The sequence below is a fragment of the Berkeleyomyces rouxiae genome (assembly GCF_048999995.1).
Source record: "Berkeleyomyces rouxiae strain 22BRR77 chromosome Unknown BrBRR77_ptg000009l, whole genome shotgun sequence".
NCBI classification, from domain to species: Eukaryota; Fungi; Ascomycota; class Sordariomycetes; order Microascales; family Ceratocystidaceae; genus Berkeleyomyces; species Berkeleyomyces rouxiae.
This window is the reverse complement of record NW_027396499.1, coordinates 269,461-295,579: the sequence shown is the minus strand read 5'-3', so window position 1 is coordinate 295,579 and position 26,119 is coordinate 269,461. Positions and strand designations below refer to the sequence as shown.

The 26,119-nt window shown below is 53.2% G+C and overlaps 13 protein-coding genes across 13 annotated transcripts; 8 read left to right on the top strand and 5 right to left on the bottom strand.

Annotated features, from left to right (window-relative positions):
* Positions 1-116: 116 nt before the first annotated feature.
* BROUX77_006662 (uncharacterized protein) lies at positions 117-1,819 on the top strand (the record flags this gene model as incomplete). The annotated part of the gene is made up of 4 exons (XM_073751671.1): positions 117-203; positions 266-401; positions 461-1,136; positions 1,201-1,819. The coding sequence occupies 4 exons, from the start codon at positions 117-119 to the stop codon at positions 1,817-1,819; spliced, it is 1,518 nt and encodes a 505-aa protein (XP_073602809.1).
* Positions 1,820-3,441: 1,622 nt separating this feature from the next.
* Positions 3,442-4,140, top strand: BROUX77_006661 (uncharacterized protein; the record flags this gene model as incomplete). The annotated part of the gene is made up of 3 exons (XM_073751670.1): positions 3,442-3,788; positions 3,849-3,991; positions 4,061-4,140. 3 exons carry the CDS (start codon positions 3,442-3,444, stop codon positions 4,138-4,140), a joined length of 570 nt encoding a protein of 189 aa, XP_073602808.1.
* A 305-nt stretch (positions 4,141-4,445) lies between these two features.
* On the bottom strand, positions 4,446-5,972 carry BROUX77_006660 (uncharacterized protein; the record flags this gene model as incomplete). The annotated part of the gene is made up of 1 exon (XM_073751669.1): positions 4,446-5,972. The coding sequence occupies one exon, from the start codon at positions 5,970-5,972 to the stop codon at positions 4,446-4,448; it is 1,527 nt and encodes a 508-aa protein (XP_073602807.1).
* Positions 5,973-6,425: 453 nt separating this feature from the next.
* Positions 6,426-8,838, bottom strand: BROUX77_006659 (uncharacterized protein; the record flags this gene model as incomplete). The annotated part of the gene is made up of 4 exons (XM_073751668.1): positions 6,426-6,518; positions 6,585-8,605; positions 8,674-8,766; positions 8,817-8,838. 4 exons carry the CDS (start codon positions 8,836-8,838, stop codon positions 6,426-6,428), a joined length of 2,229 nt encoding a protein of 742 aa, XP_073602806.1.
* Positions 8,839-8,899: 61 nt separating this feature from the next.
* On the top strand, positions 8,900-9,940 carry BROUX77_006658 (uncharacterized protein; the record flags this gene model as incomplete). Its single annotated transcript, XM_073751667.1, has 2 exons — positions 8,900-8,912; positions 9,216-9,940. The coding sequence occupies 2 exons, from the start codon at positions 8,900-8,902 to the stop codon at positions 9,938-9,940; spliced, it is 738 nt and encodes a 245-aa protein (XP_073602805.1).
* A 307-nt stretch (positions 9,941-10,247) lies between these two features.
* BROUX77_006657 (uncharacterized protein) lies at positions 10,248-12,946 on the bottom strand (the record flags this gene model as incomplete). Its single annotated transcript, XM_073751666.1, has 2 exons — positions 10,248-12,332; positions 12,446-12,946. The coding sequence occupies 2 exons, from the start codon at positions 12,944-12,946 to the stop codon at positions 10,248-10,250; spliced, it is 2,586 nt and encodes an 861-aa protein (XP_073602804.1).
* A 498-nt stretch (positions 12,947-13,444) lies between these two features.
* Positions 13,445-14,407, top strand: BROUX77_006656 (uncharacterized protein; the record flags this gene model as incomplete). The annotated part of the gene is made up of 1 exon (XM_073751665.1): positions 13,445-14,407. The coding sequence occupies one exon, from the start codon at positions 13,445-13,447 to the stop codon at positions 14,405-14,407; it is 963 nt and encodes a 320-aa protein (XP_073602803.1).
* A 276-nt stretch (positions 14,408-14,683) lies between these two features.
* On the top strand, positions 14,684-16,229 carry BROUX77_006655 (uncharacterized protein; the record flags this gene model as incomplete). The annotated part of the gene is made up of 2 exons (XM_073751663.1): positions 14,684-15,860; positions 15,922-16,229. 2 exons carry the CDS (start codon positions 14,684-14,686, stop codon positions 16,227-16,229), a joined length of 1,485 nt encoding a protein of 494 aa, XP_073602802.1.
* A 1,160-nt stretch (positions 16,230-17,389) lies between these two features.
* On the top strand, positions 17,390-18,304 carry BROUX77_006654 (uncharacterized protein; the record flags this gene model as incomplete). Its single annotated transcript, XM_073751662.1, has 1 exon — positions 17,390-18,304. The coding sequence occupies one exon, from the start codon at positions 17,390-17,392 to the stop codon at positions 18,302-18,304; it is 915 nt and encodes a 304-aa protein (XP_073602801.1).
* Positions 18,305-20,079: 1,775 nt separating this feature from the next.
* Positions 20,080-20,442, bottom strand: BROUX77_006653 (uncharacterized protein; the record flags this gene model as incomplete). Its single annotated transcript, XM_073751661.1, has 2 exons — positions 20,080-20,248; positions 20,318-20,442. 2 exons carry the CDS (start codon positions 20,440-20,442, stop codon positions 20,080-20,082), a joined length of 294 nt encoding a protein of 97 aa, XP_073602800.1.
* A 683-nt stretch (positions 20,443-21,125) lies between these two features.
* Positions 21,126-22,622, top strand: BROUX77_006652 (uncharacterized protein; the record flags this gene model as incomplete). The annotated part of the gene is made up of 9 exons (XM_073751660.1): positions 21,126-21,133; positions 21,186-21,363; positions 21,445-21,606; positions 21,677-21,762; positions 21,824-22,005; positions 22,059-22,241; positions 22,301-22,394; positions 22,462-22,531; positions 22,605-22,622. 9 exons carry the CDS (start codon positions 21,126-21,128, stop codon positions 22,620-22,622), a joined length of 981 nt encoding a protein of 326 aa, XP_073602799.1.
* Positions 22,623-23,374: 752 nt separating this feature from the next.
* On the top strand, positions 23,375-23,959 carry BROUX77_006651 (uncharacterized protein; the record flags this gene model as incomplete). The annotated part of the gene is made up of 1 exon (XM_073751659.1): positions 23,375-23,959. The coding sequence occupies one exon, from the start codon at positions 23,375-23,377 to the stop codon at positions 23,957-23,959; it is 585 nt and encodes a 194-aa protein (XP_073602798.1).
* A 388-nt stretch (positions 23,960-24,347) lies between these two features.
* Positions 24,348-25,772, bottom strand: BROUX77_006650 (uncharacterized protein; the record flags this gene model as incomplete). The annotated part of the gene is made up of 3 exons (XM_073751658.1): positions 24,348-25,192; positions 25,250-25,488; positions 25,552-25,772. 3 exons carry the CDS (start codon positions 25,770-25,772, stop codon positions 24,348-24,350), a joined length of 1,305 nt encoding a protein of 434 aa, XP_073602797.1.
* Positions 25,773-26,119: the final 347 nt, after the last annotated feature.

Genomic DNA, 26,119 nt, shown 5'->3' with positions numbered 1-26,119 from the left:
TAGTTTAGCCTGTCCCGCTGGCCCTCCGTGTCCTCCCCCGTCTCTCCCACGTCGCCGTCCGCAAAGCTCGCCGCCGTACCCGCTTTCCATCCGCTCCTCCCTGTCTTGCTCTCGCCATGCGGGTGCTCGCCTCCTTGGCTGCCGTCTTGGCACTGGCCGGTACTACCGCTGCCAACGGCCTTGCTTCCATGCCCAGCTGCGGTGTAAGTCATCTCCCCTGTCTGTCTGTCTGCAAAAGGCCGGCTACTAACAGCACATACCACAGCTCACATGCATCACTACCATGCTGTCCAATTCATCCTGCGGCCTCGAAGACACGGCATGTCTCTGCACGAATGCCCCGCTGGTCGCCAGCATCGAGAAGTGTGTCATGGCTTCATGTACACCCAAGGAAATGCTCAGTGAGTAGTCCTGGCTGCCCGCCCCCTCCGGCCCCGCGCTAACCTCGCCTCCGCCCTAGCCACCAAGAACATCACAGCCACTGATTGCGGTATCGCGCCTCGCGATGAGCGCCACACATACGACGCAGTTTCCATTACGTTGGGCGTCATCACAGGCATTGTCGTGACCCTACGTATTGCCTTCAAGCTGTTTATAATACAGGACCAGCTCAACCTTAGCGACATCTTCATCCTCGCCACCATGTGCAGTGGTATCCCGTCGACAGTCATGAACACCACTGGTCTAACGAAGCACGGACTGGCGCGAGACATATGGACCGTACCATTTGACGACATTACGCTGTTTGGCCGCTACTACTACGTCATGGAGGTGCTGTATTTTACGCACGTAACGCTGCTGAAGCTGAGCATCCTGTTCTTCTACCTACGCATCTTCCCGGGTCCAGCCGTGCGCCGCCTGTTGTGGGCTACAGTAGCCGTGGTGTCATCCTTTGGTCTGGCCTTTGTCATCGCCGCCATCTTCCAGTGCAACCCCATCAGCTACTTTTGGACGCGGTGGAGTGGCGAGACAAGCGGATCTTGCGTGTCCATCAACCATTTAGCATGGGCGAACGCTGCGGGGTCTATCTTCCTGGACTTGTGCATGCTGGCGATCCCGCTGAGCCAACTTCGCCATTTGAATCTCCACTGGAAGAAGAAGCTGGGCGTAGGACTGATGTTCTGCACTGGTACTTTGTGAGTTCCTCCCTTCATCCATCCCCGGTCCTGGCCCCCTCCTGCTAACACATATCCTCCTCAGCGTCACCGTCATGTCAATCGTGCGACTGCACTCACTCATCAAGTTCGCCAACTCGCACAACACCACATGGGATCAATGGGAAGCCGCGCTATGGTCCACCATCGAGATCAACATCGGCATCATCTGCGCCTGCATGCCGTCCATGCGCGTCGTCCTCGTGCACTTTTTTCCCCGCGTCTTCGACAGCACCTTCCACGACCGCGGCAAGAGCAGCTACTACGCCAGCGAGCAGTACAGCCGCTCAGCACCGCACGGCAACTCGGCTTCCGCCGGGACCGCGCCTGCCACCAACGGCGCCGCCGAGCACAATGGCGCGCCGACGCTGTCAACACATGCCGACCGCGTATATCACGGCCACCATCATTCGGTTAGCCGCGACCTGCAGCATGCTGGCGATGCGCTTGACCCGTCTGGCATCATGTGCCTGCGCACATATACCGTGAAATACGGCACCGAGCTGGATGAGACGTCGCTCGTGCAAATGGCCGATCTCGACCGCGAGTCGGCGCAGTCGACGTCTAGCATCAGCGATAGCTACGACCACAAGCCGCCGATGCCGTCGGTCTCGGTGTCCTGGCTGCCCATCAACAACACGGTGGCACGAGAAACAGACTCATGAGACCAAGGATTATGGAGGAGTAATTATGTATGTACTAATATCAAGTGGCAGGTGCTGCGTTAGGGTTGTAACCCCAATTCCAGGGTCACGGTCACGGGATATGATACCCTTGTTTCTGTTCGGAACGGCGTTCGGGTGTTGATTTTTTTGTCAGGTATATTTTGACTTTGTTATTGGTTCAGTTATGAGTGTTTCTATTGTGTTCCAAAGTGGCAATGTGACCAAGAGAAGTGGCATGGAAAAACGGCACCGAGATATGCGTCTTATCTTTCTGACAGCTTGACTGATCTGTACGGTTGGCTGGATACCTGCATATCTCTGTATTCTGACTATCTGTACATAGTGAACTGACTATTTCTTACTCTCTGGCTTGTAATTTCACCCGCCGGCGCCTCGAGTGACGTCGCGGTTTCGTCTCAACATGCCCCCTGTGCGCCTCTTTGTTGTTTCTTTTCTTCGTCCACTTTGTTTGTGCATTGCGGTCTGTTTGATTGCTGCCGAGGGCATTGCCCGCAGCTCAAATGGCGGCTCTCGCTCCCTCTGCCAATCTCTTGTCTTCACATAACCCTCTCCCTCTTCGTCCTGTCTTTTTTTTTTCCCTTAATTCCTTGGTTGCCCTCTTCCTCTTGGTCCGTCTTTGCTCGGCTTCTTCCTCACCGTGGCAATGGCTGTGCAATAACCTCATTCACGCCTAAAAGACGCTTCAGCTGCAAGCAACTGCCGCCTTGCATGCTGTGCACCTTCCTTTGCGTCCTAGCAGCAGCAGCCACGCTCCCTCGGTGGTCCGACGAGTCTGATCAATATCGGCAGCTACCAAATTGATGGCCTGGACTCGACCTCGACACTTTCAGACGACATTTGGGCAAAAATGGAAGGCACCTCTGGCTTTTGGGCAGCCTTTTATGTATTCTTTAGTGTGGCCAAGCTTCGTGTTTCTAACGTGAATTCCCTGTTGGCTGATCAAGATCTTGTTTCTCGCGGGTTTGCGCGATCGCCGCTCCCATCACATAACCCTTATAGGCATGCCGTCACGTGCTAATTACATCCCACCAACACTGCCTCTCTTGGCATCCGGCTTGGTGGTCTCGAGCGTGTTTTGCTCCTCCACGTCATTAGTCTCCCCTTGGTCTTGGACCATAATCTGCCCTGGGATGCACAGCCCATCTTCTTTGCATGCTGAGAAACTCTGCAGTCAAACAAGAAAGGGCAGGGAAACGGCTGCATCAAAAGAACCGTCCGGCAAAAGAACTCGTTCAGCCAAGGCCCCAACGCCCCAGAGAGGATAGGTGAAAAGACCAAGACTGCATCCAAGCTGGAGTGCTCCATATATGTGAGGCAAGGTTTTTCGCTTCACACGCGCCACAGCGGCTCTACTTTAATTAGATGTGTTTTATCGATCCTTACCGCGTCTTTCTTTATTAGAAACGGTTCTTGTCTCTATGGATTTTGAATTTTTGCTCCTCTCTTGTCGTTCTCGTGCCTTTGTTTCTGTCACATTGCCCTTTGTGAATTTTTATTCTCGTTGTTCCACACCGACAGTTCTGACGACCCCACCCGTCCAATCCGTTGGCCATACTTGTCTGCTGTCTCCTGTCTGCTGTCTGCTCTCTCCGCCACCCATCATGTCTTCCCGAAGCGCCTCTCCGTCCATTGTCCAGCTGCTGGCGCTCTTCTTTTTCGCCTTTGCCTCCAATGCCCTGTGCCTAGCGATCCCGGCGCCCCACCCGGGCGACCTGGTCTCGCAGAGTGTCGCCGCGTCCGGCTCTGGATCGGGCACCATTTCGGGCACCGCCTTTGGCGACAGCTGCCGCAACGTCAAGCTGGACGCTAGCTTCTACGGCGAGCCGGAAGAGCACTACTCCCGCGTGCACGCCAAGTGCCAGAGCGAGGAGGGCGACTATGTGCCCAGCAGCTTGAACCTCAACTCGTACATTGGCAACTTTGACGGCAAGCTAAAGTGGGATGCCAAGTGAGTTCTTTGCCCGCCCCCCCAAGCCCTTGCTACCGCATACTAACAACTCCCGTGTAGAGGTGGCTTCACCGAGTCTTGCTTCGACTGCTATCTGCGCCGCCATAGCTCGTGGCGCCAGTTCACCGTGCTGCACTGCGTGTGTAGACGGGTTGGCGAGAAGGGGCCTGTGTGGTTCCCGTCCAAGACAGAGATTGATCTGGGTAAGTCTACTGCTACTTTTTCTTGAGCCTCGCCCTCTTGAAGCCCGCCCGTTGCTAACTTGCTCGCAGACACTTCAATTTTCAATATCGCCGGCGAGCTGGTGGCCGTTGGGATCGACGAGCACCCTCCGATGTCGTCCCCGGCATAGAATTGTTGCCGCTGTTGTTTTGCTTTTTTTTTTCTTCTTTTTTTGCGCACGCTCGCTACAACTTTACTTTGCATATCAGCGTTTCCTTTTGTTTGTTTTTCTGTTTCACTCTCATTTTCTTTGTCTGCCTTCTCGCACCATATATACACACACACGCTTGTTAGACTTATCCTAGAGTATAATGATGACCTTACGACCAATAATATCACAATATTAAAGGCCAACCAATATAACATGCACATGCTGTTGTGTAGCAACCCGCTTGTGTTATAGCCCAAACCCTGTTATATGACCATTATTTGCATTTAGTTGAGCAGAATCTCGTAGTCGTCATGCTGGATGCGCACCTCCTCCCTGTCCATGCCGTACTTGCGCCGCACCAGCTCAAAGATAATCAGCCCGGCTGACGTGCTGGGGACCTGTCGGATGGTGTTCCACCAGAACCCACGATACAGCCAGCTCAGTACGCTTCTCTTCTCTGCGCTTGCCTGTAGAGCGCACTGGCGCCACGTTTCTTGGTAGGCCCGATAGTTGGCCTGCAGCATGAGTCCGCGCGGCGGAGCGCCAGTAGGGGGCCGAGATTGGCATGACGTCTGGGCGTCTGCACGTGGCACTAGCGCTCCGGACGGTGCTGCTGCCTGGCGCGGGACCGCGGGGTTTGGCACTGCCACCGCTTCGGCCCGCGCCCGGAGCTGGCGGATCTGCTCGGCGCGTGTGTCAAGATCTTCTAGCCGGTCCCAGTGCTCCAGCTGGATGTGTGTCAACGGATGTAGTACTACCTGCTGCGCAAATGATGCCGAGATGCCTGCTAGCAGTAGAAACCCGGGCTCGATGGCGTAATGTGGCCGGATGACTGTGAAACTGTCTCGATTTTGACTGTCGCTCGGGGCTCTCTCGGCCCCTGGCGTAGCTTGAGCCACGGGCCTCTTCAGCGCCAGGTCTGCCACGATGCTGTTCTGCAAACCTCCGTAGTACCACGAGACAAAGTTGTAGTAGCCCTGCGCCTTGACATACTCAAACATACTAAAGAATACAGCACTTCCCAAGCTGTCCTTTGTAAATGACAGGCCCCAGCCTGCAAAGACGCCACGCAACCCAATCTCACGAACCTTTTGCGCTCCAAACGACCACATGCTCTGCGGCCGGCCATCTCCACGCATCAAATCACCATGATCGTAGCGCGCCTGAATCGCATCCAGCGGCGCCGCCACCACGCTCTGAAGTGCGCCTGCCAGGAAGCCCGCCTCGAACGTATGCAGTGGCCGCGGTGGCGGATACACGTGCTTTGCGCCGCGCGCACTCTCCTCGTGCAGCAGACCCAGGATGTGCAGGTAGCTTGTATACAGCACCGCGCCGATGCCGATGTTGGCCGCCAGCGGGGGGACAACCTGGTGCGGGATGATGCCCCAGCCCTGCTGGCGCACGGCGCTAGCCAGCACGCCGGGCGTGGTGCCGTGCATCCAGAGGCGGGTGCGGTTCCAGACGTGGACCAGCGCGCTGGTTTTGGTTCCCTGCGGCCCGGCGCCGGCCAGCGCGCGCTGCAGCGCCTCGCTCTCGGCCTGGTGCAGGCTGCGCGCAAACGCAAGATAGTCGACGCGCATGCGGAAAAAAGCCTTGGCCGGCGCGCGGAAGTAAAAGGCAATGGCCTGGGCTGAGAGCGCGCGCACGCTGGCGGCCGAGGCAGCGGTGGCGGCGTTGCGCTTTTTTTGTTGCTGCTGCTCGCTGCCGTCCAGAAGCACGGGCAAAAGGCCTAGCCCGCCATCGGCCGGGACACCGAGCGACGGCGTGGCTGTCATGGAGAGGGACACGTCGTCACGGGGGAGGCCTTTCATGGTGCTGTAGCGCAAGAGAAGAGGTCCATGTCAGCAGATCGGGTCAATGGACAAGGCGCAGTAGCAAGGCAAAAAATGTATGCACTGACTAAACGAGAGTGTGGCTGAAGCGGGAATGATTGAAACAAGGATCATTAATGAATCAAGGTCTGTTCTGTTCTGTTGGCTAACTATGTCTACGAGGCCCGTCGTTATCAGCCTTCTGCATCTTATCTGACCTACTTTATCTTATCTCAAATGCCCAACGTCGCACAAGCACTGTGGCGCAGAGCCACACTGGCTCATGTCTTTTGTGGCGTCACAGCTCAGTCCGCACCGGCTTGCATTGCTGCCCTCAGCTCGATGCGATCTCCCAAGCTACCACCCAGTCTGAATCTGCCCAACAACGAAAAGAAAAAAAAATTAGACAAAAGTAGACCCCTTTGCCTCCATATCGGCCTCACGCACATAGCCTTATGCCGGGAGCCCGCGCTTCTCGCTTTCTGTGAAGAAAATGACCATGCGCCATAGCTTCTTTACTAGGTCTTCGGCCTCTTCGTCGAGCGCCTATAATGGAGAATGTTAGTATATCATGAGACAATCAACGTTTCACAAGGGTTGTAGACAACTTACTCCTGCCAGCTCTTCCACGAGGTCTCCCGGCGCTCCATGCTTGCGCAGATGGTCTTCGATTACTTCCACAATCACCTCCTCCTGCACGCCCAGATATTCGACAATTTTCTTCTGCACAAACGGCCGCAGTTTGTCGACCATGATAGCCTCGTCCAAAAAGTCCCACTGTACCGTCCACGCCCACAGCTCGTCCTTCTCGGCCGGGATTTCCTGCGCCAGCTGCCGCACGGCCTGCTGGATCTCCTCGTCCGTCATGCTGGCTGTGGCCGAGACCGGCTCAAACTTGATGGGCACCAGCGTGCGCTTGGTGCGCTGGTCATGCTCCTCGTCATCCAGGAGGCCTTCAACTTCGGCAATCGTGCGCCGCTGCGGGCCATTGCGCTGTGCCTGCGCCTTTTGCGCTGCCGCACCGAGCGACAGCTTGAACGGCTGTGCCGGAGCAGGCGCTGTTGTTGTGGGTTGTAAGCTGAGCTCCTGCGCCTGCTGCTCTAAGAACGAGTCAGCCATGCCGCGGGCCCTTTCTAGTTCCTTCTTCTCGCGGCGAGCCTCGTCGGCCTCGGCCTGGCGGTCGGCATTGTCGCGCGCCTGTTCGTCGGCCCGGTCCTGGGCCCGCTTGCGCGCCCAGCTCGAGTGGTCGGCGTAGTACGGGTGGACCTTGCGCGTGCGCTCCCTGTCGTCATCCCATTGCTTGTCATGCTCAAGAGCCTCTTGCTTGCGCTTCTCCAGATTACTGGCGTCGTGCTTTTCGCGGTCGCGCTCACGCTCAAGTGCCGCTGTTCGCGAGCGCTCGCGGCTGACCCATTTGCGTTCAGCGTCCAGGAAAATGTGGTGCTGTTCATCCTTCTTCTTCTTGACGACTCTGCGGTTCAATTCGTCGTCGCTGGCATCGGTGTCTGAGTGGTCCTTGTATAAGCTCATATCAGCAAAGGATAGTCCGTCGCTGACAAAAGGCACACGAGCCGTAGCGCTGCCACTGGCGCCTCGCGGACCAGATGGTGCGCCACGGATAGAGACATGTGTCGACTTAGAGTCATTAGTTCCGCCGTTCCTTTGGCGCTCACGCGCTTCCATTTCCTCCTCTTTCTTGAGACGTTCAATGTCGCGTTGGGTACTGCGCTCACGGAAGGCAGCGATTTCGCCGGCAACCATCTCACGCATCTCGGCTGGAATGTCTGCAAGTTCGTCTTCCTGTGTCATGTTGATATTGACAACCTCTACGGCTTCAGAAGCTACTGTGGCATCGTCGACCTTGGCGGCTGGCGACGGGTAAAAGAGGTTGCGTATTGCTTTTCGTAGTGCGTCTTGTGCGGGTTGTATCTCTGACTCCTTGCCAGCATCCTCGCCCTTGGCCTCGGCGTGTGACTCAAGGTGCTTCACCGTGATGGGGTCGACTGTGACTAGTAGCTTCATTTTTTCAATTCCGGGAAAGTCGTTATCGTCGTCGGCGGGCGGAGTTTCTGGGGTGGTCTGTTTCTTGACGGGGACTTGTATGTCTTTCAATAAAGCGAGCGCGGTTGATACTGAGTCGGGATCCTCGAACTGCGCAAAGCCAAAGGTGGTTTTGACAGTGTCGGACAAGGATGAAGGCCATGGATCCCAACGCCTGAGCCGTCCTACAGATTTGAGGAGACTTTCCATACCAGCACTACCACCGACGCCATCGGGGATCTTCGCGATGAAAATGGTGCGTAGCTTCTCGTCTTGTGTTGGGGGAAGGAGGGCCTGGGTCGTCTCCCGCGGATTCGATCTGGTCTGGTCTGAGCGGTCGTTGCCGAATTTCGGATTCGAGCCGTGCGCAGAGACTGGACTCTCATTCTCCTTGCTGGCGCCATTCGACGCGGACTTGGGGTTCGATGCGCCCAGACGGATGACGCGCGCGTTGAAGTTGATGTTGCTCGGCAGGTTCGAAGGCGGCTGGAAGCTCATCGGAAGACCACTTTGGCGGTTAGCTTGGGCAGCGTTGGCAGAGTGGACGCCCGGTGGCGCCATTCCTGGAGCTGAAGACATGCCTGGAGGAGGGCCTGGAGGAAGATGAAGAGGTCAGCTTTGGCACAGAGTGGCCACCGGTTGGATATGGGGGAGGACCTACCAAGACCCGGCGGGGCCACCATGCCGGGAGGCGCATTCATGTTGACGGCACCGGGAAAGCCGCCGTAGCCCGGAGGAGGGCCGTACTGGCCAGCTGGAAGACGTTAGCATGGAGAATGGGACTGCGTGGGAAGATCTACTCACCGCCGTAGGGATTGTATGACATGGCTTTGGGCTGATGAGATTGGCGCAAAACGATTTGTAAGATAGATTCTATTCAGCACAGAATGCAGGCGAACAGTAAGAAAGCTGAAGACTTAAAACGCGACAGCTGGGCGAGACACAGTTTCTGGCTGATGCGCAGCAAGAATTAGGTTCGAAGGCGCTGATGATGCTGGTTTTTTTTTCGTGTCGCAAGGCTGGGTGTTGCTAGACAAGGCTGACGAAAAAAACCCCGTCACACATAATAGTGGGGCTCCTCCAAAAAAGCGGGACGGCAAGATTCTTGTGAATAGCCTCAGGCATCGCGGCCGCTGGACGCCAGAGTGACGTCCGCCCTGTTCGGCCTTGTTTTTCCGTGTCACCAATTCTGCAACGTCCTAGAAAACACGAGGCTTCGTGGTATTCTGCAGAAATGTGAGCCGCGCTCTCTATCCACGCTGCCAGACGCTGGCTGCTCTCCTGGCCCTGTTCTCCGGCTAACCGCTGCCAACAGGTCCTTTACCGTCTCTTCGCTCCTCCGGCGTTCCGCGGCGCCGTGGCACTCCGTTGCCGCCGCCCGCCCGACACCCGCTCTCTACAGCGCACGCGCCTTTTCCAGCTCGCCGTACCGCCCCGACATCACCTCCGACTGGGTCAAGAACAAGGTCTTTGGCCAGCCCAACCCGAAGCCGTCCGCCGGGAACGCAGGCACCTCCGTGGCGCCGTCACAGAAGCCGCCGCAGGAGCCAAACCCAGCCATCTGGAACTGGACCGGTGGGCTTGACCGCACCGAGCTCTCCGCGCTCCTGCACGACAGCGACCCGACGGCGCCGCTGCGCAACACGATGCCTAAGCGCCCGCGCTTCAAGCAGACTGTGCGCCTGGCTCCGTCGACCGGTCGGACGGTGCATCTGACGCCCAACACCGATGCCGGGTCGGCTCTACGTATCCTCAACACCCGCGTGCGCCAGAACGGCCTGCCGAAGCTGGTGCGCTTGCAGAGAGCCCACGAGCGGCCTGGTCTGAAGCGCAAGAGACTCAAGAGTGAAAGATGGCGGGCGCGCTTCCGCGAGAGCTTCCTGTCGACGGTTTCTCGTGTGCAGGAGTTGACGAAGCAGGGCTGGTAAACAGAAGAAAGCCAGGCTGACTCCGTGGCTGCCAGCAATGGGGGTTGAACAGGACAGAAGAAGCATGGAGGACAAGATAGAGAGACACGAGTGCCGGGGTACATGGCTTTCTCAATAGCCAAAATCTGTACATCAACATGTATCATTACAACTACCAACTACTGGAAATATAACGTCATTGCCAATCAAGATGAATGCAGTCCATGCTACCTATTTGTTACATATATGTACATACATACATGGCTCATGCCAAACTCATCCCAAGCCGCACCTCCAGGCATCTGCACGCCTGTGTGTCCAGTTGATCTTACCCTCCAAAGCCCATGCGGCTTGGGGACGGCGCCGGGCTGGTCTTAATCTTTGGCCGGCTCCGAAACACTGCCTCATAATCCTCATCCGCATCCATGAGCTCCAGAAACGACATTTCATGGTTCAGCTCATCACCGTCGCCGGGTGCTCCATCCTCTTCACGTACATCCTCGAAACGCGGCCGTTCTTTGCCTCTCTTGGACGCGGCATGCTCTAGTCGAAGAGAGCGGCGCCGGTCTACCTGTGCCTTTTTCTGGGCTGCTTCAAAGCCCGCCATACTCTTACGTGTGCGGGCGACCAAGTTCTCCAGAGGCTGATCATCCTCGGCAGGTTCTGGCTCAGGCTCCTGGATAGTTACTGAGGGCTGGGTCTGGTGGATCTCTGCGTCCAGGTCTAGGTCGAGGTCAAGCGAAGTCGTCTTCATGATAGAAAGACGCGTGCGTTCGGCTAGTGTCATGGGGCGACCGGACTGTGTTTTTCTCGTAGGTGTAAGCTCGGGGTCCTGTATAGTGTCTAGTATCTGCTCCGTTTTGTTGCCAGGGATTGAAGTAGTCTCTGATAGCTTGAGGGGTGAGTTTGGAACAGGAGCAGATTTCAAGCCTCGGTTCTCTGCTGTTACTGTCGAAGACATATTCATAGACCTAGTACCCATGAAAAGATTCGATGATGTCCTTCTCAGCCCAGGGAACGAGGTAGACACCTCTATTTTTGAGTCCAGCCCCCCAATCTTTGGCGGGGGCTTGGGACTAGGTACACGCCGTGCCTCGGGCCTACGAGAAGGGGTTTCGTCGCCTCTGCGAACTCGAACTGGCCGCTTGATGGCCTTCTCTGGTGATGGCTCTGGCGGGCGCAACTGGATTTCTGGAGCAGTTGGATCGGCAGGATGGGTTCCAGGAAGGGTGACTCGTGGAGGGGATATGCGTGGTGAGGATTTGACAGACATAGATCTGATGTGACGTGATGAAGGTGACTGAAACAACCTGCTATTTGTATTGTCCTGCTTTCGTGGTGTTGTAGTTGTCGCTTCCCGGCTGATCGGCGGAGCACGGGGCGCTCGGCGGAGTGACGCTCCTTGTTTCAATAGCTGGGTAGCCACATTTGTCTGCTTGGCCTTTCCAGCGCTAGCAAAATCTGCATAAAAGTCCTCTATGAATTCAGAGTATTCGCCCGGCTCAACAACCACAACGGGAAGTGAAGTTGTTGGTACACTGCCTGTTCGTTTCCGACGGGGGCTAGTTGACACATGCAACATTTTGTGATGAGCTGTAAATTCCAAGTCAATACTTCCCTTGGGTGTTTGGGTAGTACCCATGGCATTTGTTGTAATAGGCTTGTTCTCGCTGTTGCCAAAGATGCGCTCTCTCAAATCCTGCCATCTAGCGAGTCTCTCTTGTTGGACGCGGATGCGTGAGTCCAACTCCTCAAACAAGCTCTGCGGCTTTTCTTTGAGCTCATCCAGACGGCCTGAATGAAGCAGCCTCCAAACCCTGTCAAATGGGACACTGAAAAAAGGATCCGTGTCGGACTCGGCATGTTCACTGTGAAGAAGGGTTTTCATCCAACGCTCATTTCCGGCCCAATTATTTCTAACTAGGCGACTCATTTCTATTTTTTGTTCATGGGAAGCATCATCTGGGGACAACATGGTTTGGAGCCGGTCCTGGTGCCTTATCAGGTCGTCTTCTTTCGCATCGAGCAACTTGGAAAGATCGTGATACAGGGCGCGGGCCTCTTCCTTCTCGCGCAAGTGTCGGCTAAGAGAAGCCTTGTGGGCGAGTATCAGAGCAGCCATTTCTTCACGCTCTCCATTGGAGCCTCTCTCCTCATATGATATGCTCTGGGCAATACCTGAATACAAACCATGCGAGTTGTTGGCTGTGACCTTTTTCAGGACGGCAGCTGAGAAGACAGCCAAAACCTCTTCAAGACGCTCGCCCTTGCAATCATCGAGCATCGTTTTGCGGAGTAGAATTTCACGACCAAGGGCGCCAGTTTTCTTCGCCTGCTCGAGGCATCGCAGTAGGGCTGCGCGAAGAGCTAATGAATGGGCTTGGTCAGTGGGTGGGAATAGCGATTGGAGTTTCTACCTCGGATAGTTAGCAGTGGTTATTACAAGGTTAACAAGAGAGGAGATGCCATGTGATGAACCAAAGCTGGCGGCCCAGTCCGTAATGCAAGGGATGAGGGTCAACATACAGTTCGGCACTCTTCAGGGTCCCAGAGCTTGAATAAGTAGAACAAGGCCCATTCAACACTCTGCACCCTCTTTTTCTGGACCGCTGATGAAGTTGAAGAGGAAATGAAGACCAATGCCGATATATCGGGCCAATCAGGCTGCAAGTCGAGATCGAGGGCTCGCAAGTTGGCTAGGAATAGCTTCAAGCTCCGGCTCCCACCGGTAGCGGTCTGTGCCCGTGGGCGAAGCCCGTTGGGGGTCGTTGAGTGCTGCTGCTGCTGCTGTTTCTGTTCAGCCACATCGACAGATGAAACCGAGGCCGAGGTCGAGACAGAGGCTACTGAGGTTGGCGTTCCGGTGGCGGCACGGCGTATGAGGGCGGGATGTCTAGCAGAAGATGCGCTACTTTTGGTAGAGGCCGAGACAGCTGTTTTGCTGGTGGACGTGGCGGCAACAGCCTTGGGCGCTCTCAAGGATCGGGTGCGGACAGGCCCGGCGGTGGTAGAGGAAGACGGTGGCATTGTGTTTGCATGGCTGCAAGGCCGCAAGACACGAGGAGTGGGGACGCGCAAAACGGAAAGGAAGAGGCCCGAGATAGCCAGCCGGCAGAGGGAAAAGCAAATGCCGAGCGCCGAGGCGTTTCCTAGTCGCTGTCGTTCCAAGGACTCAGCCTAGCCTCTAAAGAAAAAAAAAAAAAGGAAGTTGGTTGGGTTGAGGGTGCCGCTGATTCAAGAGCCGATGCGCTGGCAGCTCGTTGTGGGCTTTGGCCGTTGTTCGTGATGTTTATTTGCCAGCTGACAGCGGCACACAGCAGCTGTCAGCCTAGTGAATGACAGCTGGCCGGCCACTTTACGCGTTAGCTGCCCCACACCTGACTTCCATGACGCGTTTGTCTCGGCAGAGGCTATTTTCCCCGGCCGGCTTTCTGTCTCTGCTTGTGCTCTATACGATATTTACAGTCTTTATTCCACACAATGTCTCTTGACGAATGGCAATGCCCGGCCTTCCTCCAGGCGATCATGAGCCGCGGCTCCTTTTCCGAAAAGGACGCCAAGCTTTTCCTGAGCGAACTCTACTCTATCACCGGCCGGGAGTTTGAACCGGAAACTCTGCAACCAACCCTCGCCAACCTCGTGACGACTGTCCGCGGCCAAATCGCCGAGTTTGACTACGACATCCTCATCGCCATTGACCAGGATACACAAGAGCGCACGTACTGCTTTGTCAATGTCTCGTCCGACCTCGCCACACAGTTCGCTACCACCTACAGCGCAGACGAACTCTCCTTTATCCGTCGCCTACTAGATGGCATGTTTGCCAAATACAATTCGCCTCGCATGGAAGTTATGGCCCTGACAAAGGAGCAGTGCCTTCCGTTAGGCCGACCACCCGTTGGCAGCACACCGCGGCAAAGACCCCCCACGCAAAACGACGATGCCCCAACGCCGTCGCAGGCTATTGACCGCGGCATCACACACAGCGATGTCAACCGCATTCTCAAGGAGCTTGTGGATGCCAACTGGCTGAAACACAGCGTCCAAGGCTTCTACTCGCTGTCGACGCGCGGGATCGCCGAGCTACGGACGTGGCTGGAGGACACATACAACGACGGTGAGCAGGACCAAGCCACATGGCAGCGCATCAAGATATGCATGGCTTGTCGTGAGCTGCTGACGCAGGGCCAGCGCTGTTCCAATCTCGACTGTCTTGTACGCTTCCACGAGCGCTGTTCGGCTACATTCTTTGGCTCGCGGAGAACACACGAGTGTCCAAAGTGCAACACAAGCTGGACCGGCAAGAGCTATGTCGGCGAAAAGGCAATCACAGAGGGCCGACTCTACCAGCAGCAACAGAGAAACGGGCGCGGACGGAGAAGTAATGTTGCCGAGGACGTGTTCCAACGGGGCAATGAGCCACACGACGATGATTTAATAGAAGAAGAAGCACCGGAAGATGCAGACGGTGATGGAATGGAAGAATAAGCACGCCGTGTGCAAAGGGGATACCCAATTTAGTCAAAAGTTAAGATCGAGGCCGCATTCCACAACAATTGAAACGATGATGTCATCCATATCATGATACATGTAAATAGGGTTAGGGCTTTATACAGCGACACCTAAGGCTTACTTTATCCAAGACAAGATGACGCTGTGAAAGGCCTCCAAGACTAATAGTAGACGCAATATAAACAGGCTGACCTAACGTAGTGAAACTCTCGTACGACAATACATTTCACAATTTACTTTTTTCCTTACATTATGTTGGAGTATTTTACATACCAGAAATTCAAAAAGGCCAAGGCCAAGAAAGCTGCCCAAGAAGCTATAGCAGCTAGCGACACCGAAGCCAATAGCATACTTATATCTGAGATTGGAACTGGCACCGCTCAAGCTATGGCTATTGATGCCAAAGGCAAAGGCAAAGCCCAAGCTGCGGCTGCTGATTCTGAGGCTGGCACCTGCGAAATACCCGAGATCACGACCGAAAACGGGGATCAAAACCAAGAACAGGCCAAGAGTAGCGTCCCGACGCTTGTGTTGCGGAAAGACGACGAGAACTTCTTCCGGTCCATCATCGATTGGGATTCTTTGCTCAGCAAGTCTGATGATGATGCGGCCTCACGACCGCCTCTTCCGCCACGGCCAAGCGCCGGCAGTAGCAAAGAAAAGGGCCCGAACAGCGAAGCTAAAGACCACGACACCAAAGGCAAAGATAAACCTGACAATGAAACGGAAGACAAGAACAAAGAGCAGCCTGGACCCGGCAGATTGAACCGTCTATCGGCCTTTTTCCGACGTGACCAAACAAAGACAAAAGCAAGCTCCCCTGCCCCCTCCGGAGAGCATCTCGCCGTTTTAGCAGAGACAGGCACCGCCGAAACCGACCCGGTAGCCATAACCCCAGCCGAAGCGCAGTCTGAAGCTAAAGAGCTAGCGCACGTGCTGAACGAGCTCAACCTCTCGGCGAAGAACAACCGCGCGTTTAGCATGTCTGCAGAGTCGGCTGCGCTCGTGCAAAAGTTTTCGCTCGTGCTGCAGGACCTGATCAACGGGGTGCCAACAGCTGTCGATGACATGAAGGCGCTTGTCGAGGACCGTGACGGCACGCTGGCCCGATCCTACGACCGGCTGCCCTCGCCACTCAAGAAGCTCGTCGCGAGCATGCCGACAAAGGTCACCGACTCGCTGGGCCCTGAGCTGGCTGCGGCGGCGGCCAAGAGCCAGGGCGTCACGCTGGAGGCGGCAGCCGAGGGCGCTGCGGGAAAGACCGTGGCGAAGGAGGCGGCTAAGAAGATCTTCACGTCGGTCTCGCTGACTGAGTTGCTGACGAATCCGGCTGCCATTGTCGACATGCTCAAGGCGATAATGAGCGCATTGAAGCTGCGCTGGCCAGCCTTTATTGGCACAAATGCAGTGATGAGTGTTGGTCTGTTTTGTAAGTGATTCGAGGGAGTGGCTCGTATGTAGGGGGAAAAGAGAGCTAATATCAAACACAGTGCTCCTCTTTGTTTTGTGGTACTGCCACAAGCGCGGACGCGAGGTGCGTCTCGAGAAGGAGGAGGCTGCAAGAGCCGACGTTCAAGCCGAGGCTGTGGACATTGGCTCCGACACAGCTGAACAGGATGCCGTAGACAAAACTGCTATCCTTGCTGACAAGAATGAAGGGGAGCAAACAGACGCACCCGTAGACGCGGTACCCATTGCATCTGTTGACCAAGCAGCCGGTCCCGACGCTGCGGCGCAGAAGCCGACAAGCGAGACTCTAGCTTTTCCAGCCAAGGACACCGAGTCCACACCGCCGTAGACGGCCCGGGAGCAAGCCAGCGCAAGCGCCACATGGCATGCGATGAACGGGCTTCAACAAACGCGGTGGCGCCTTTTTTCTTCTTCTTGCGTTGGCGATGACATCATTGGGTGGTGGGCGGCCATGCAAACGCCAAACACCGCACACACCTCACATGTTCTCTTGTTTTTTTTTGTGTCAAGGGAGATTTGCATGCGTGCGAGGGCGGCGGAAACAGACGAGATCACGCGAAGCGCGAACCGAGGGCGCGGCGGCGGGAAGCGAGGCCAGTGGCGATGTTTCTAGAAGAGCAGGGGCAGCAGCACAGAAAGTATGTAACCATAGCCAACTTACTTTCAGTTAGTTACTTGAATAGTTGTAAAGAGCGAGCCTACCAATTTATCCAGTTCTCTACAGCCCGTCGTTGTTGCTGTGCGACCGTGCAAAGCGGACTCCGAAAAGGGAAATGCTCTTTGTTAGTTAACTAAGCCTTTGTCTAAAAAGCACCACCAATATCACCCAACTCACAAAAAACCAACACCTGGCCGACTCCTTAGCCTGACAAACTCGTCGGGGATTTCTTTCTTTCTCTTCTGCCTCGTCTTGCTGGTATGATCAGTGCTATCGCTTGACTTGCTTGAGCCGTTTTCTGTTTCCTCGCTGTCCATTCATAGCCTCTCCCTCCTACCGGCATTCCAGTTAATCCTTCTGCTGTCTCGCCCCTCTATATTTCACGGCCCGGAATGGACATCTCGTGTGCATCGTTTGCGGTCGCCTGTAGGTTCGCCCGAGACACGATACGATATAGCCATGGGAAGAAGCAGAAGAAGAAGCAAAAGCAGTAACAGGATCAAGAATCCCATCTTGAGCTGAGTGGTTTGTATGCTGCATCGAGTATTGCCTTGCATCCGTCTTGACGTGGTTATCGTTTTCCGCATCCGCTAGCAAGAATCTAAACCTGGTTGTCTACTTCTCTGTTCCTCATTCTCTCCATTGCCCTTCTCCTCCTTTCTCGCCTGACCTTATATTCATTCGCCTTTCCCTCTTGGCTTACCTCCCCTCCCTCACATTTGCCAGCCCGACCTACTCGCCTCCACCTCATTGCGCCCTCCCTTCCAACCGACTCACACAGCCCAGCCAAAGCCCCCACACCACTTTGTGCTCTCGCCCCCCGGACCGCCATGCCTATCCTCCCCACAAGCGCCCTGCACGCCACGCAACCATCCCGCACCGTTTCCCGACTCCTAGACGCGCGCCAAGCTACCACCACCATCTACAAGACTGTGCCAGGCGTGTACGGGAGCGAATCGAACGGCACAAAGCCTGGAATTGTTGCTGGTATTGTCATTGGCGTCGCAGCCGCCTTCCTGCTCGTTATATGCAGCGTCTACTGTTGGGTCAACCGCGAATATGCTGCTGAAGCTCGCGCAGCTGCGGCAGCCGCCGCTGATGCCGCTGATGCTAACTTGGAAGCCAAGGTCTCTGATAGCGTCAGTGTCATGAGCATGCCGGCGCCACTGGGTTTGCACTCGACTCGCAGCTCCTCTGCTCACGCCCGTACAGGCTCTCACATGCCGTTGCACGGGAACTCCCAGCGCCACCGCCGCTCAGCTGAACAGGCCCGCGCGCACGCACATAAGCCATCACGACTCTCACACGACAGCGAGGTCATGCGTCAAAGTGCCAGTATCAGTCGTCACAACCATGGTCACCACCTGCAGAGTCACGCTAACAGTGCGCCCACACCGCGGCCGTTTATTGTCGAAACCGAAACAAGCACTTCGTCTGCTACTTTGGGGTCGACGAGCAGTGATGTTTTTGTTGAACAGCTAGAGCGTCAGCAAAGGAGCTTGACCCGCAAGCCGGTGCCTCGGCAAGTGACAGATATGGTGGCGCATCGGGCGGAATTAGATGGAAACCAGGGGCGAGATCTGGATGATTATGAAGAGATCTCCCACACCCACGGTAATCGTCTGAGCAGACTCATGGGCAGTCGCAGGAATCCCTCGCGCCAAAGCGAATATTCCAACATGTCTGTCGATCCTGACATTTACGAGGCGCGTACCAGCACTGGGAGACGCTGGAGTAGAATCTAAGTACCTGTATGAGTTTTGGATTTGTGTATTGCTTTGACGACTTCTTTTTTCGGCTGCGACTCGTCTGTACTTGTTGAAGTATCAAGCTTTGGGGGTCTTGATGGTGGTTACAGTTCTTGGGCTGTATGAGACTTTATTAGCTATTTTTATCTGCCGCCATTCAAAGACTTTTCAACTCATTGTCCAAGATTCTCTCAGATATCCTCGAATGTCTTAGAATCTAGATAATCTCAAAAACAAGAGATGCTAATAGTCAGCCTTAAGGCGTACATGTGCCGAGTTTGCCAAAACGGTGACTTTCTGTACGACGGATATATGTCCCCTAGACATGGTTCGCCTTCGTGTACAAGCTTGTGTATTGCCATTTTCCGACAACTCTTTTCCTGGGACCAACACCGATTCTAGACTTTTAGCTCTCTTTTTAGTCGGGAATATAAACTGCGCATCAAAGTCATAGTAAAGCCGAATTGAACCCTCGGCACTAGTTTGAATTTGTGGTTGCTGCTTGCAGCAGAAGCTGGATGATGGAGATGGCGTTGGCGGTGTGATTGTGACAAATGGTATCTGTACGGGCTCAGCCAGAGACATTGACTCAGTGGCCTTGATAATAGGGACCTCTGCCTCTATCCCCCGAGACGGTGCCGCAAGTCCTGCGTGAGCTTCAGCTTCTGATATATTTTCATCATCCAAGAGTAACAGATCATTCATAGGCTTGTCTGTGTTTTCAGGGGTCTGGACTTCATTGCAGCTCTTAACTATCTTAGAAAATGAAACCATTTGAATTTGAGATGATGGCACGGTAGTTTCCGCGCCTTCACCTAGACAGCGCCCTTCGGCCCTAGAAGAATCTATCGCAAGCTCAGTTGACCCACATTGAACGTGGTTACAGACTTCAAAATCTTTTTGGATAGTATCGGTGGAATCAAAACTTAAGGCGGCTGTGTCGGCCCTATGTAGAGCATCTTCTGAATGGACTCGATCTAAGCCAATATGATTCTCCTCTGCATATGATGAGAGAGGTTTCGGATTTGGCGCTTGCTTATGGCCAAAGGAGGTGCAACCAAGATTAAACAGAGATTTCTTTTGGCCCGAACCACCTACAGGAGCAAAAAGCTTTTCTGACCACATGCGAAGGCCTGGGGGCGGGTCCAGTGGGCGAAGAGCAAAGATGTCGGGAATCTGCGTCTCTGAAACAACTTCGATACTTCGTCGCGGTAGAGTATTAGGTGTCAGAAGAAATGCACCAGGAGCTGTGGTGTTTTGAGTAGAGCCATAGCTGGAAGAAAGATTTGCTACTGACACCCCATCAATTCGGGCGGGGGTCAACTCTAGCTCCCCGAAGCATGACAGCTCTGGGCCGTCTCTCTCAATCTCGAGGCCATCGACCTTTCCTAAGTCTGCTATGGCTTTCTTAAGCTTTTGAATTGGTGTATCCTGCCAAACCTTTTTGGTGGGCAAGGACCCAAGAGGCAGGCATTGATTACGGCGTCGTTTGGTTGTGTATTGCAATCCCGGGCCATTGGGAATAACCTCCATTCCTTCAAACCCATCACGGCAGCAAAATTCCATTGTACCGGGAAGAGCAAAGGCAGCTTTGGGATTTAGAAGAAGTGGAATGTTGAACTCAGCAGCTGTATCCTTGACTACGTCTTTTAGTGTGGTCTTTGTAGTTATCATGAAGGCGGATCTTTTCTTTTTACACACTAAGGAGTCTATACCTAAAGCTCCATTGTGAGTTATGAATAATTCTGTAGTTGTAAAGCGAAAGATTAAGGTCAAAACTCACTGGAAGACTGGGGACCAATGTTTTCAGCCATTTGTGGCGTAGAGTTCCCATCGTCGAATTCAAAATCGAATATTCCTCCTGGCGTCTCAGGGGTGCTTTCATCCACTTTGATAAGTTGTACATCAGCGGCAGAGTCAACTTCAATGCTCCGGATTGGCCTTTTTTGCAGAAAGAAACATCATGTTAGCCCGTTGAGACAGATAAGAATGACTGAATAGCACACATACACGTCTGGGTCTCCGGTGGTCATCGCATAAGTGGTTTCACTGCGGCTTCGAATCAGTTCTGGCTGTTTCGGGACCTTCTTGCGGTCAATAAAGCGCTGGCTAAAAATCACAGCATCGCAATCCATCGGGGTATGTTGGATCTGCGAGAATAGAAGAGCAGGACGTGGCTTATTCGCAGGGCAGAGATCCATCGTAAGCCCTTGCCGAAGCACCCAAAATGCAAGAGATGGGTAGAATCAAAAACGAAGAGCATACAAGAAACACAGGGACATTGGGCACAAACTCTCAGAATAGGTGTGCCATCCATAGAACAGGGGCAAGTTCTTCTAAACACAAAGAACTTTTAGTATCGACTGTTCTTATGCTTCTTACGGAAGGTGTAGCATAATTTTGGGTGAGTTAATGTGGGATTGTGCGAGTTTTCAGGGCTTGCTGCATCACAGCCCCAAAATGGCTTCAATGAAAGCACCGATATCGTGAAAGAAAAAGTGGCGGCTAATTGCCCTGGGCTGCGTAATTGCCTATTTGAAATGAAACCTGGGATGTACTTTTCCCGCCAGCATGAGTCACAAGAAAAGAACATGCTGGTCCTTTGAGGTGAAGCCTTCGTTTTCTTATTGTGATGTCATAAAGGACTTCATCAAGCTCAAAGCAGACCTAAAAGGGCCAAGAACTAGTATAAAAAGCCAGATTCCCGTTCTATGCAGCTTCTTTAGTCGTCGCGACAGGGAAGCAAATTCGCCCTGTTTATTTTCATGCCCCTTTCTTTCTCACACTTAAACACAAGGTTTCTTTGTTCAAAGTGAACATGAATTAGTAAGTGACTTCTGCTTCCATATGTATTTGTTTCACTGGCTCACATTAATAGTTTCTCCACAAACCCCTACGGCTTGCCTCGTTTCCCCAACATTTCTGCAAATCTACCCGATGATATCTCAGAGATCACATCAGATGATCCTCTAGCTGAAGCTATGCTCGAATACGGTGGTAGCTCCTACCATGCATTCTCCTTTATGAAGCATATACACTATGAGCCTGTAGATGAAGTAAGACGGAGTCGCTGATGATGATATGTGCAGGGATATCTGATGGGCTTCGTGTCACTAATACTGCTTTTGTGTAACTAGGAGGAAGGTCAAAGACAAACTAGCAATCATGCAGTTATGTGTGCTGCCTACAACGATAGACTAATTCATAGGCCCATTCCTTATCCGAAAAGAATCTTGGACTGTGGTGCTGGGTCATGTACCTGGGCCATTGAGGTGGCTAGAATGTACCCTCATTGCAAGGTATGTATTCAGATTCACTGACTATGATACACGCATGGGCAAGATACAGCGCTAACAGTTAGATTTTTAGGTCACGGCCATTGATGTAACATTCAATCTGGTCCCAGATGATCTACCACCAAACTTAGAGTTCAAGCGCGCCGACCTTAACTACCGGTAAGCTCGGCCACCTAAATTTGACAGCCTGTGCCGCCACAACCTGACCGACTCAACCTAGATTACCTTTCAATCCAAACACATTCGATGTAATCAACAGCCGTATGGTTGTTGGTGGGGTTGACGCTAAAAAATGGGAAAGTTATATCAACCAGCTCTACTACATCGCTAAGCCAGGTGGCCTTGTTCAGATGACAGAATGGTCTTACACTCCTCGGTCAGATACTAACAGCTTGAATAAAGGTAAGTCACCTAGATAACAATGTTGCATGATAGTGCTAACATCAAAACACCAGAATCTGGACTTTACAAGTGGGCTTCACTTTTCCATAAAACCATGGAAAGGCCACTGGGCGAAAACAGGGACAAGGCCAAGTGCCCGACAATTACCGAACAACTGAACTACAGAATGAGGTGGTCAGGCTTTAAAGAGGTGCAGACAACTAACTTCAAAGCACTCACGACCATCTCGTCTCGAAGTAAGCTCCCATCGGTTCTATCCATCACTGTACAGACTTTAACACAACTGAAATAACAGACTTTCGAGAAGCGCAGATTGGTTATCTCAACCAGGGAAGCGTATTTCGTATGCTAGACAGTACCATTCGTTTTCAGCTTCTATATATCGAGCAGTGAGTAGAAACATTCTCAGTCTAGGCGTGATTTCCCAGACACTCATACAAAATACCTACAAGCTAGTCTTTCGGAGGACGAAATCAACGAGCTGCAACAGAAAGCCCAAAGAGAGGCTATGGATCCAAAAATTGCTGTAAGTTTAAAGATCAGCGAGCCCAGTCTCGAGTACACATAGACTAACAGTATCTCGTTTATCTTCTTTCTAGGCATACTTCAATGTGTAAGTCCATTTGGGTCTAACTTTTCGCTATTAACAGAATGCTAACCTCTTTCGAGGTTTACTCACACTGGGTTTAAACCCAAGTTTGGCTATCCTTGATACAACATGACGGTATTCTTAAATGAGTCTCAGCACACCGTTGTCGGTGATAGAACATGGTGTAGAGGATTCATTCTTGGTGCATACTTAGACGAGAATGATGAAAGAACCCATGTTCAAGAGCTTCTAGACATAAATCCAGATTTGTTTCAACTAACTATGTCATTGACCCTGATGACATTACCAACTCCCCAGCCTTTTGTGCTGTAAACCTGTCCGTCTCTAGCTAAATAGGCGCCTTTCAACGCCGTGTGGTATTGCCTAGATCTGTCACAGCAGAGAGGTCATCATTGAGTTGTATTTCCTTCTAGCATCATTCTTTAATAATCAGAAATCTAGGTGGTGATGACTACCGGATACTTTTGAATAGTCTTCCTTATTGTAGTACTATGAAAGTGAAGAGTGTCATTGTTCGTCAGAGTCTCAGCTTGCTTGCCAAAAAAATATTGACCATCACTTACATGGCTTCATGTCTTCCTTAGGGTCTGCCAGGGTTACACATAGCTACATGCTCCGCTCATAGTGGAGAACTAGAATTTTGAGCTCCCCATTTCCGGCTCAAGAGGGTAGAGCTTCGATTTTCAGCATCATAACAACCATCTTATCCTGTTTCTAATCCTTACTCATAATACCTTCTACGCCGAAAACAGCCCCGCAATGTTCAGTTTTGCTACCCGCCGTACTTTTTTCGCCCTGCGGGGCTCTGCCTTTGTGCAGCCGATGATGACGATGACGGCCTCTTCCCCGCGCCTGTACTCAACGGCTGCCGATGGCCCGGCGCTCTTCAACAAGATCAAGAGCGACCTCAAGACGGCGATGCGCGCCAAAGACGCACCGCGTCTGGCAGTGCTGCGGGCCATTATGTCGGCGACGCTCAATGCGTCCAAGACCGCTTCGCCCATCAAGACGGACGTACAACTGGTAGCACTGCTGCGCAAGACTGCGTCCTCTTCACGTGACGCTGCCGCGCAGTTCAAGGACGCTGGGCGCGAAGACCTTGAAGGCAAGGAGCTGGAACAAGTGGCTATCCTCGAGGAATACATTTCTGGTAGCGGCGTCCAGTCTGTTAACCAGGATCAGCTCAAGACATTGATTGCTGGAAAGCTTGCAGAGGCTAAGGCTGCGGGGGCCAAGTCGCTTGTCGGCGAAGTCATGAAGCGCATGAATGCTGAGCTGGAGGGCAAGGATGTTGACAAGAAGGAGGTTGCTGCGCTGGTGAAGCAGATGGTTGAGTCTTCTTAAGACGCCTCTAGCCTATCCTGACTATGATGTTGATACATGGATACCCAATTGCACATGCATAGGCCATATACAGCGACAGTGCCGTCTCCATCACTCCAACCATTGTTTCCACTATTGTACGACTATTGTATCACTACTACTATTTGGAATATACCACTCATGATTGCTCGACCAATGATGATCTAAAATAATATTGCAAGAAAAACTTTTGTCTAGCCAACAGAAACAAAATCGCACGAAATCTTCCAGAGCTAAGATATCAATGCTAGTGGCACCAAAAATGCCTACCAAGAAGAAAACCCTCAATTACGCCGGGGGTATAAAACAGTGCGAGAGGAGGACGAGACAGAAAAGAAGAAACGGCCTACTCGGGTTGGAATTCCTTCTTTCAGAGAGGATATTCAGGGAAGCTCTCGGCAACAAGATCTCGGCGAGCCAAAAGAACGGTCTTGACAGCCACAATGAACCACAAGATGATGACGGAAATTGACAGGACCATTGTCATGACCTTGAAAAAGATGCTGTCTAGCTGCTGGCCCAGGAGACCAGTGCATGTAGCCAAGACGCCCATGGGGAAAGTGAATCCCCACCAGCCCATATTGAAGGGGAAATGCTTGGTGGTGAAGATACTGATAAGAGCAAACGACAACAGTACCATTCCAAAACCCCAGCAGCACAAACCAGCGAGAATGCCAAAAATGTATAGCACCTGGCCGGCCACCAGCTCCGCGTTCTCGCTGCCCAGTTTGGCGGCCAGCAGGCCAGTCTTGGGAAAGGTCTTGAGCGAGGCCATGCCAAGGTTGATGATACCGAAGCCGCCGTTTCCCAGGGCACCAATGGGCAGGAACACCGAAACGATAAAGTCGCGCGGTGGGAGGCTATGCATGGTCAGACGGTGAAAGTACAAGCAGATGATGATGGCGCAGAAGTACTCGCCCAGGCCCCAGAGGATATATGAAACGATGATGGTCAGCTGGGCCTGGCTTTCGTCAAGCAAATGCAGCGCCACCAACCCGCCCGATGCAGCACAGACGACAGTAGCAACAATAGGCAGAATCAGTGCAGCGGTAATGGTGTTCAAACCCGGTCTATGGCGATAGATGACCATCCACGGCACAAAGAGACATGTGACCATGGATGTGACGACATTGATCCACCAGAGACCCCAGACCGCGGACATGAGTCGAGGACCCCACGAGTTAGCGAGAGAGATGGTGGCCATATTGATGATTGCTTGAAAGGGTTGGTCAGTTGATATATTGCAGTTTCACGTAGGTGAGAGGAACTCACTGGAAAGGCCCATAGGGAAACAACCCAGGAACAGGGACTGTACGGGATGATGCACCATAGCCCGCCAGCAATCGTGGTACATAAGGTACCGCAGCATGGAGATAATAGTGAAGGTGGCAAACATCACAACATTAAGGCCGAAGAAGCAATAGCTCAGGCCGGTGGTGAACGAACACTTGTACGGCAGGCTGTACAACAAGATAGACACGATGCCGGTACCCATGGTAACAGCAAACCATCTAGCAGAGGAGGGACACTTAGCGGACGGCCCAACGGCAGAGACAGTCTGGGACAAGACTTACGAGGGCGTAAAGTTCCGTATCATGCGCCGCCATCGCGGTAGGGGCTGCGGCTGCGGGGGGTCCAGCGGGTGTGCATGTGGATCCTCTGCAGCATCCATATCCAAATGCATATTATCATGCATGTGTTCCTTGTTAACCGAAACGTCGGAATTCGACAGCGACGAGGCATTGGCCTCGACGTCAACGCCGGGCTTCGTATTAGGAGTCATTGGCCGTGACATAGAGACGGAAGGTTTGATATATTAATAGTAGAGAGGGGGGTGACGTCCAGTGTAGTGGCACCCACGATAGCAGAAGGGACAGAAGAGCAGTTCTAAGAGTTCAGCGCGCAGTTGAAGGGCGACTAAGAGCTTTGTCATAAAGCAAAGAGGCAAGCTCTGGAGTACAGAAGCGTGTGTTGAAGATGATGTTATGGTATCAGAACAAGGCCTCACATTACAGGCAATCCAGGCTTCTTCGAGGCTCTAATGAGGCAGGCTACAGCTACTGGCTCTATAGACAAGCCACAGAAAAGAGAACCAAGCGGCACTGGGAGCTTCGGGAGATGTTCGGCTGGAGGGCAGCTTTA